The sequence below is a fragment of the Penaeus vannamei genome, chromosome 41 (assembly GCF_042767895.1).
Source record: "Penaeus vannamei isolate JL-2024 chromosome 41, ASM4276789v1, whole genome shotgun sequence".
Classification (NCBI taxonomy): domain Eukaryota; kingdom Metazoa; phylum Arthropoda; class Malacostraca; order Decapoda; family Penaeidae; genus Penaeus; species Penaeus vannamei.
In genome coordinates, this window is record NC_091589.1 from 26,396,859 (window position 1) to 26,406,858 (window position 10,000).

General features: G+C 42.4%; 1 protein-coding gene across 1 annotated transcript in view; it reads right to left on the reverse strand.

The window, feature by feature from the left end:
* Window positions 1-10,000, reverse strand: part of Rpt6 (26S proteasome regulatory subunit Rpt6) — an 11,651-nt gene that overhangs the window by 1,640 nt on the left and 11 nt on the right. Inside the window, exons 1-5 of the mRNA XM_070117673.1 lie at window positions 9,855-10,000; window positions 3,249-3,387; window positions 1,345-1,568; window positions 649-841; window positions 1-271 (exon numbers count right to left, since the gene is read on the reverse strand). The exon at window positions 1-271 is cut by the window's left edge and continues 16 nt beyond it; the exon at window positions 9,855-10,000 is cut by the window's right edge and continues 11 nt beyond it. Of these exons, the coding sequence (XP_069973774.1) occupies window positions 1-271; window positions 649-841; window positions 1,345-1,568; window positions 3,249-3,387; window positions 9,855-9,872 (845 nt within the window). The 5' untranslated portion in view covers window positions 9,873-10,000. The remainder of the gene's footprint in view (window positions 272-648; window positions 842-1,344; window positions 1,569-3,248; window positions 3,388-9,854) is intronic.

Here is a 10,000-nt window from a genome sequence, read left to right on the forward strand (position 1 = left end):
GCCTCAAAACCATCAAGCTGATTGAGGAGCTCCAACATAGTCCGCTGCACCTCTGAGTCACCTCCGCTGCCAGACTCAATCCTAGATGATCCAATGGAGTCAATCTCGTCCATGAAGATGATAGAGGGTGCGTGTTCACGGGCCATCACGAACAACTCTCTCACCATACGTGAGCCCTCCCCAATGAATTTCTGTACCAGCTCAGAGCCTGACACACGGATGAATGTGCAGTCTGTGTGGTGAGCCACAGCACGGGCCAGCAGGGTCTTACCTGGAAGAATGATCAGACTGGTTAAGGGACTGGCTTGGGGTTTAGGAGCAAGGAGAGGAGTGGAAGAAAAAGGGATACAAGGAAAGAAAAAGAAAAAATCAGTATTTGCTTAATAAATATACCAAAATACATAGGTCTTGGCAGAAGGAAGAGGACTCAGGTAGTAGCAGTAGGATGGAAGAGGAAGAAGACCTGAGCAGGAGCAGTAGGATGGTGGAGATGGAGATAGAGATGGAGATGGAGATGGAGATGGAGATGGAGGAGAAAGAGGAGCAATAAAAATACAAATTTCGAATAATAACAAATCAATAAAGCTAAATTCCAGAAATCATAAGTTTATAAACAAGAGCAACGATTCAACAGGCTAGTGTGCATACCTGTGCCTGGGGGCCCATAGAGCAGCACTCCCTTGGGCTGGGCAATGCCAAGAGCATCAAAGAGCTCAGGGTGCTTGACAGGCAGCTCAATCACCTCCTTGATCTCCTTGATCTGCTTGTCGAGGCCGCCCACCATCTCGTAGGTGGAGTCAGGCACCTTCTCCACCATCATCAAGCTCACCAAGGGGTCCACCTGTTGGGGAATGAGGCCCAGGCTGAGTAAAAAAAAAATCCACCCTACCTCTCTATGCATTTTCCACTTTCCAGTAAACATATCATAATTGTAAAACTAAAATGAGTCGGAGACACGAATCTAGTTTTTATCTTACTTTCCCATTACTTAATTTATAGCATCACATTAATTTTGCCACTGCATATTTGTCCAAAGGCAGATCAGCATAGTCAATTATTTTGCCAGATAATGCCAATAAAAGTTTTCAGTGTGGACAAAAAATTGTGAAGTAAGATGACTCGCTAAATGTTTTGATTGAAGACATTATTCATGATGAGGGTTTTGAAACAAATAATTATTAAGTTGAGATATAATTAACTGTCATTTACTCATTCTCATCTTATCAACATGTTCTCTCCCTTTTTGCATGTCACACTGCCTCTCATGCATACAACATTCTCATCCTATCCTATTATTAGATCATAAGCAAAGGACTGGCTAGGACACTGCGGTCTGACTTTTACCTTGTTGGGCAAGATCTTGTGCAGCGTGTAGGAGTCATTGCGCAAGGCAACACGTGCGTTAGCTGTGACCTGGTTGATGTCAATGTTCTTGTCAAGGTCGACCACGAATTTGCCCTCAGGATGTACCTTGACCAGGACCTTCTTCTTGTCCATAGGCTTCACAACCTCTCCAACATAGGACCCCTGTTCCTGCAGCAGCTGCAGTTCCTCTCGCAGAAGGCGCACTGAAGTTCAAGGCATTAGTTTAGAAAACAAATAAAATAAAAATATAAAAAAATGTATATAAACAGTGAAGAATGTAAAGCATATAGGATTTAAAGGCATAAATTAAATGGGGAAAAATCCAATAACTGTTTTATTAATAAATTCGACTGGTATTTATTCTTAACCCATTAATATTTCTTGATAAACTTCAATCTATCATAAAGAAGGAGGAGGAGGAAAAAGAATGACTGAAGGAAAGAAGGAAGGAGGAAGAGAGGGAGGAATAGGTAGAGGTAGGGGGGAAGGAGGAGGAGGAGGAGATTGGAAGAAGTAGAGGATGTGGAAGGGGGAGAGCAGGAGGAGAAGGAGGAGGAGGTGGTTGTAGGGAGGAGGAGGAGGTGGTTGTAGGGAGGAGGAAGAGGAGGAGGAGGAGGTGGTAGTAGGGAGGAGGAGGAGGTGGTGGTGGTAGGGAGGAGGAGGAGGTGGTGGTGGTAGGGAGGAGGAGGAGGTGGTGGTGGTAGGGAGGAGGAGGAGGTGGTGGTGGTAGGGAGGAGGAGGAGGTGGTGGTGGTAGGGAGGAGGAGGAGGAGGAGGAGGAGGAGGAGGAGGAGGAGGAGGTGGTTGTAGGGAGGAGGAGGAGGAGGAGGAGGAGGAGGAGGAGGAGGAGGAGCTGGTAGTAGGGAGGAGGAGGAGGTGGTGGTGGTAGGGAGGAGGTGGTGGTGGTAGGGAGGAGGAGGAGGTGGTGGTGGTAGGGAGGAGGAGGAGGAGGAGGAGGAGGAGGAGGAGGAGGAGGAGGAGGAGGAGGAAGTGGGGAGGGAAGAGGAAGTGGGAAGTGGGGAAAGGCAGGAGAAGGAGCAGGAGGAGGAGGAAGAGGAGGTGGAGGAGGAGGAAGAGGAAGTGGGGAAGGAGGAGGAGGAAGTGGGGAAGGAGGAGGAGGAGGAGGAGGAAGTAGGGAAGGAGGAGGAGGAGGAGGAGGAGGAGGAAGTGGGGAAGGAGGAGGTGTAGGAGGAAGTGGGGAAGGAGGAGGAGGAGGAGGAGGTGGGAAAGGAGGAGGTGGAAATGGAGGAGGTGGGGAAGGAGGAGGTGGGAAGGAGGAGGTGGGAAAGGAGGAGGTGGAGAGGCAGAGGAAGTGGGGAAGGAGGAGGTGGAGAGGCAGAGGAAGTGGGGAAGGAGGAGGTGGAGAGGCAGAGGAAGTGGGGAAGGAGGGGGTGGAAAGACAGAGGGAAGAGGAGATGGAGAGGGGGAGGGAAGAGAAGGTGGAGAGGCGGAGGGAAGAAGAAGAGGAAAAGAGAAGAGTTTGGAGGAGGAGGAGGTAGAAAGGGGGAGGGAAGAGGAGGAGGAAAAGAGAAGAGTTTGGAGGAAGAGGTAGAAAGGAGGAGGAGGTGGAGAAGGAGGAGGAGGCAAGGAGGAATAGGAGGAGGCAAAGAGTAGGAATAGGAGGAGGAGGCAAGGAAGAGGAATAGGAGGTGGTGGCAAGGAGGAGAGAGGGAGGGAGGAGCAGGAAAAGAAGAGAAGAATTTGGAGGAGGAGGAAAAGAAGAGAAGAATTTGGAGGAGAAGGAAGAGGCAGAGAAGAAGGATGATGATGAGCATGAAGAGGAGGAGGAGGAGAAGCCAAAGGCAGAAAGGAAATAAAAATGCCACCAAGATAGACCAAACCCCCTCCATCTCATGGGCAAGGAGAAGCATCAGCCTCACTGACCCTTGGCGTTGAGCTCATTCCTCTGAGCCTGAAGTCTCCTCAGGTCCTGCATCTTCTCCGAGATGATGACCTGGAGGTTCTCTGTCTTGTGGGTGTAGTAGGGCTTGTATCCCTCGCCCTTCTTGGCCTCGACCTCCATCTGGAAAGAGGGGGAGGAAACGAGTCAGTAACTTGCGGCCGGGCTTCCTTCCCCCCACTGGCGGCTTGGGCAACTGGGTCAATCCACGAGGCAGGATGAATCAATCAACGCGCTTGGTACGCAAATATTTCGTTGGGAATCTAATCAAGGCGCTGTATGGCTGTGGGATGCATCTGGTTTTCCCCTCATCCTTGCCCTCTCTCATCATATGGCTTCTGCACATGCTTCTCTTTCCTGGGAATGACAACTACTGATTGAAGGATCTGCTGGCATTCAAGATTCAATTGTAGGCATTAAGATTAAGTGGCACACCTACAAGTATGTCACTCACACATGTACACATTCGCATATGCACACACTTCTGATGGCAAGCAGATGCATACATCTGCCTAGTTTTAAAAAATAAATAGATATTATAATGCATTTTTAATCTATAATTTCTTATCCTTATTCCCTGACATCTAAAATATATGTGACCCCCCCCCCCCACACACACACACTCACACTCACACACACACACTTATTAACTTAAGCACTTAAGCTTAGTTTTCAAATCTCATCAATACACACACACAATCACACTTATTTACTCACTCATTCATTCATTTATTCACTCACTCACTCACTCACACCCACACTCACTTATCAACTTCAGCTTATTTTTCAAGTCACATCAAATTTGGCATCAATGGATTCCTCATAATGTCACGGGAGTATCCATAGTGGTTTTAGTTTTTGCTGAGTAACAAAAGCAACAATACAAGCCCCAATAAGTGTGGATTGCATGAGGTGGGAATGGAAAATTGTAGCGCCAGATCACACACTATTTATATATTTATATCACTGTTAGCGAGCTATGAACCTTTAATTAACAGGAAATCTCATTTCATACCTACTACATTCACTCACAGAGGCCTGACCAATGAGAGGAGACTAGGGTTTGCAATGCATTATAATAACTTTTAATCTTGACTTATTCTTTTATACTTTATTCATTCACAAGAAAACCACTCCACATCTTTGCACCGATAGATGGGGAGGGTATGAGGAAAGTGGTTAGGTTATGCTGTATTCATATACTTCTTGTCATTGTTAGAAGGTTCCATCCCTGAAACACCCCTATTCCACCAAAATCTTAGCTGCATCTAATTGGCAAGACAGATACCAATTACTTCTGCTATGATCGTTAGCAAACACCACTAAAAGTCAATTAATGCCAAATTTGATGGACTGTAAGAAGTGAACTGGTTCTATAAAAATACCAAAAACATGTTTACAAAACAAATAATACCTTAAATCTACTGAAATTTATGATTAATCTTTACAGTATGGAGGCACTGCAGTAAAGCAAATTAAAGAGGATATTCTTGTAGAGGACAGAAAGTTGTAGTCGTCAGTACAAGGAAATATCTGCATACTTCAGTAAGGAAAAAATGTAAAAAATCAGGGAAAGTGCCACTCATGGCCTAAATGCAATTGGTACACCTGAGTTTCAGCTCTATCTTGCTGTACATACTGAGGGGAAAGCTAAGTTGGGCATGTCCAGTCATGGCAACTTAGATTGCTGAATAAATTTTGTGATGTGATGCAGAGGACTTAGTCTCTGGCAAGCACATCTGTACTGTAAAGGCTTACCAAACTCACACTAAGGTAAAACAGTAAATGATGGTAACTCTTACAATACCAATGCACTCACCAGGGACTAAGTCCCAAACTTAACATCACAACTTTTTTTTAAACAATTCATATTGTCATGATTCGGTATGCCCTTTGGGTCCTGCCCAAAGGGATGGTTGTGCCCCCTCAACACCCAAGCAAGCATGGTCTTCACCTAAGTATGAACGGCAGGCAACATGGAACTGAAACTCTGAAACACTGAGTAAAGTTGGCCTGTGCGCCGTAACTTCTGTGATTTTTCCATTTGTGTGTGATATTAACATTCAATCCTTGTATCTTCAACTGCAACTTTTAATCCTCAACAAGATCATCTTTAACCCATTTACAACAAGTATCCCATATATGAGACACCCGGACACAAACATTGCCAGGTGTCCTGCCAGTGTGATGTTGGATCAGAGCTTGCGCTCCGAATACATCGAGGGCCGTGGCCAGCTGAGCAGATTCCGGGCTGGCCCAGCTCGCTGATTTTGTAGCCGCCCGAAAAAATATTTTTGGATTCAAAATATACCAGTGTTAGTGGGTTAATTTGCATCTGTCAACTACTTCATGTATTACTACATCCTTGTAAAAATAATTATTTTGAAATTTTCTATGTCTGCTTTTCCTAATTCATGTATTCTTTAATGTATTTTGATAGTTATTTACACAATTCTGTAGAAAAACCTTTTGCACATGTGCATTTTCAACATTGGGATTTTTAACAGCTCCAGGAGATGCTTTTCCTTGACAATCGCCAGTGAGAAATGTTTTGTTTCAATGTTGCGTCAATTCTGGGTCATTTCTAAAACAATATTGTGGCTGTGCAGAAGAAACAGACATTAGTAATTATCACAGCTTGATAAGTGAGCCCATCTAATGCTTCAAATGTTGAAAAAAGTTAGAAACCAAACAATCCAGACAGCACACTGAACGAAAGAAAGTTTGGCGTTTAGAGATATTAAAGTATGCAGTTTAAATTTTACAGTATGGACACAGCTCTCTCTTGCCATACATAATGAAAGGCATGCCTAGTCACAGAAACTTTGATTATTGTATAAATCTTGTGATGTCGAGTTAGGTCGGTTTATTGGTCAGGATGTATTGTACAACTGAGGATTTCGATGGTGCGAATTCCTAGAGACTTTAACGAAAGACAAGTTGGTTTCCAGTAACTTTTCAAAAGTTGGTGTGGAAATCTGGAAGCTTTCAAAGATGGCTGGGCACAACTGTAGCATTTCATTTGCTGATTTTAAGCAATCATAAAGTTTTATGCATTTTAGTTCTCCATTATTCTTATTTCAGCCTGTTTTACCCCAAAATTTCCCTGATATACTTCATGCCCACCCTTACTATCAGGACTTAACACCTCAAGATTATCGCCTGTGACTACGTGACAGTAATAATCATCAAATTCCTTCTCGTTACATGAGAATAAATCTGATGATATAATTATTGTCTAGAAAGCCCTGATTGTCATAATAGAAAGAATAACCAATTGCTGAATGAAGTTTGTGACATGGGATTGGGTTCCTTTACTGCTCAGGACGTATTGGGTGGCGTGAATTCCCGTAGAGATTTACCGAAAGGTGGGTTGGATTTCTATAGTTTTCTTGAAAGCTGGTGAGACGTTCTGTAGAGTTTCCAAGATGAAGCAACCGTCCATAGAGTTTCAATCCTCATTTTTGTTATTTATTCTTCTTATTTTAGCTAGTTTTACCTTAATTTCCCTGATGCCCACCCCTGCTATTCGGACTTAACACAACAAGATCCGTTCTCATCATGAGAACAAATCAGAAGATATAAATATTGTTTGGGAAATCCCAATTGTCATAAACAGTCAAACAGTCCACATAAGTCATGACTCCCAACAGGTGGGCCGGCTATAGACTGATTTGGCATGATTTCATGAGGCAGGGTTATCATGACACTTGGTGAAGTCAAACCCGTCTCTTACAGAACCTCACATAGAGTAATGAAAAGTTACATTATTATCAGGAGCAAAAATGTCTTATGAAAGAAAAAGCGTTATGAAGTGAAACTAGAAACTGTGCAACTAAAAGAATGTCCATATCGTTTACCTGATGAAATATGGATCTACAATTCTTTGAAATGGCCAAACATTGAATTACCAATTCTGCTGCTTATTCAAACTACAATATGATGGAAAAGAAAGGTCTAACCTTTCACAGATTCCCAGAACACGAGAATAAACCTGAAAATTGGAAACAATGGGTTCAGGCCACAAAACACTGATGACAGCATTTGAGCACTTGATGGAAAATATGTTTACATCTACTCAGAATCTTTTTTTTTAATAAGAGTTTAATTGATCCACATATCAATTTATTCCACCTTTTCTGTTTCTAATGTAAAGATAATTTCCACCAGGTGCTCAAACACTCTCATCAGTGTTTATGTGTTTTGTGGCCTGAAATTGTTTCCATTTTTCAGGTTTCTGGACAATATGCAGTATAAGGTAGTGCCTAAGTTAGGAGATAAAACCTATATAAATCGATAGACCGATACAAACCAAGACACTTTTCTTCTATGGCAATATTTGTGCAAATGCTTCCCAAAGGTGCTATACGTAAATGAACAGAGGTGAGGGCCCAATTTTGCTTAAGTCCATCATCATCTTTTCATGACGAAAGTAAACATTGGACTGGACGCAGAAACGATTACTGCACTGTTCAAACTAGTGCATGTATTGCTGCGCGATTGTGAAAAGGATATTTTGCTAATCATCAGTCTCTGCCGTTCCATATTTATGCTTTCAAACACCTTTATTAATGTTTTTATACCTCATTTACGTGTTTTAAGAATCGGTCTGAAGGATCTTCTGCGCATGCGTATTTTCGCGTTTCTCGCCGCCAGTTTTGACAGGTGGATTCGCGGGTAGTCGGTGACAGAGAGCTGGTAAGAAATGTTTTGTTTTCGGTGTTGTGTCGATTCTAGGTTATTCCTATGACTATGCAGTGGCAACGAAGAAGAAAAAGACCTCAATAACTATCGCAGTTCCATTTCTAAGGGCATCAAGTACCCCAAATCATGAAAAAAGCGATAAAAACGAAGCGACCCACGATCCACGACCGACCGAAAGAAGCGAAGGAAAATTGACAGTTCTGTCTTTCGATATATAAAGGTATTTGGTTTATTGTTTACAGTATGGATGCAGCTCTATCTTGTCGTACATACCGAGGTGAAGAGAATGTGTCCCGGGGGGTGTTGGGGGGCTTGCCTCCCATCAACCCTCCCCTCGGGCAGTCGCACGCCTAGTCACGGCACTGTAAATTGCTAGGTTAGGTTGGGTTATGGGTTATGATGTTTTTTGATGCTTGAAAGGTGTGTAATCCCGTTGATTTTACCGAAAGATGCGTTGTATTCCCGTAGAGTTTTTCGAATTTTGGCGCGCCGGTGCGTAGACTTTCAACGATGGCGGTTACATCTGTAGAGTTTCATTGGCCGATTTTAAGCGCTTTTTGTGCTAGTTTTACGCATTTTTGATCGTTATTCTTCTTATTTAAGCTTGTTTTACCCCATAATTTCCCTGATATACTTCATGCCCTCCCCTACTAACAGGACTGACAAATTAAGATTGTCGATGGAAGTGGTACTCAGATCTCATCAACGAAGCATTTGCACAAGAAACATCAAGAATCGTTGAAATCAGTAGATTTCATGCAGATAAATATCAAAATTAGTTCGAAAGTAAGCCCCTACCCTGTTAAGCATATTGACCAGGTTTCTTCTTGCAATCTGGGAATATTTGAAAGGTTAGATTTTTATTCCCAATCACATTATGGTTTGAACAACCAACACAACACAACTGCTCAGCATTTCCTTGAAAAAAAAAAATAATAATAATAATAAAAAAAAAATTAAGATAAGCACAGCAAATCTGTAAGCATGCACAGTGTGTTTTTGAAGGAAAGAGGGTTTATTTTCACCAGGTACTCGTTGCTAGGCATGGTTGCTACACTCTACCAAACCGGTCTATATACAGCTTAGACCTAGCCACATAGTCTAGACTATTGCATAATGTTAAATCACAGGCCCCTTCATAATAAAGTTAAGAACTCTGGCTGTGTGAGGGTGTTGTGGTAACAGATACCAAAATCAGGTACTCACAACAGCCATTCTGACTGTCAACTTTGTGACAATCAACGGATAAATTTGCTCAAATTGACACATATGTTTGCAAGAGAACCTCCTGTTGGGGGAAAAGAGCTCTATCCTGCCGTAAAATGGGTGGAGGATGTTGGACGACGTGAGCACAAACACTGAGAGACAAAAGAAAAAGTTTTAAATAATCATTTACAAGACAAAGAGACATCTTGGTACCGTTGCTGAACATGAAAGAGAGTCATTTCCATTTAACTTTGACCAAAGGGAAGCCAAACGAGAAATCGCGAGACTAAAAATAGCAATATCTTTGGTACAAAAAAATCAAAGTATCCAAGTTTTTATTGACAGATTTGCACAACGCTTTCCTCTTCCCGAAAACAACCAACCGCAAAATAATAACAAAGACCCTCTCATAGACATCCATCCCAGTCACTTCTCTCAAATAAACACACTTCATTCACTTCTTTTATGTATACATATATATATATAACAGTCGTATCAACAAATACTCGACCGTGAGTCACATCATTACGATTTATTACACAATCTGCTTTCGAAAACACATATTTACTAGTTATAAAACACCTGATCCTCCTCTCCGACATTTTCTACCACTTAGGTATCTATTAAATGCCAAAAGAACACCGAAAATGAGAAAATTAGTCGAGAGCGATTTTGTTTACCTTTTCAGCGGTGCCCATTTTGCCTGTCACTGCCGACCGTCGACTTGCTTCTCTGGCTTGCTTATATTTTCGCCAAATTTCGTTTTTCTTGTGACGAAGTTGTCATGTGTGTATTTTATTATTTCTGTAGATTATTTCAAGAGTAA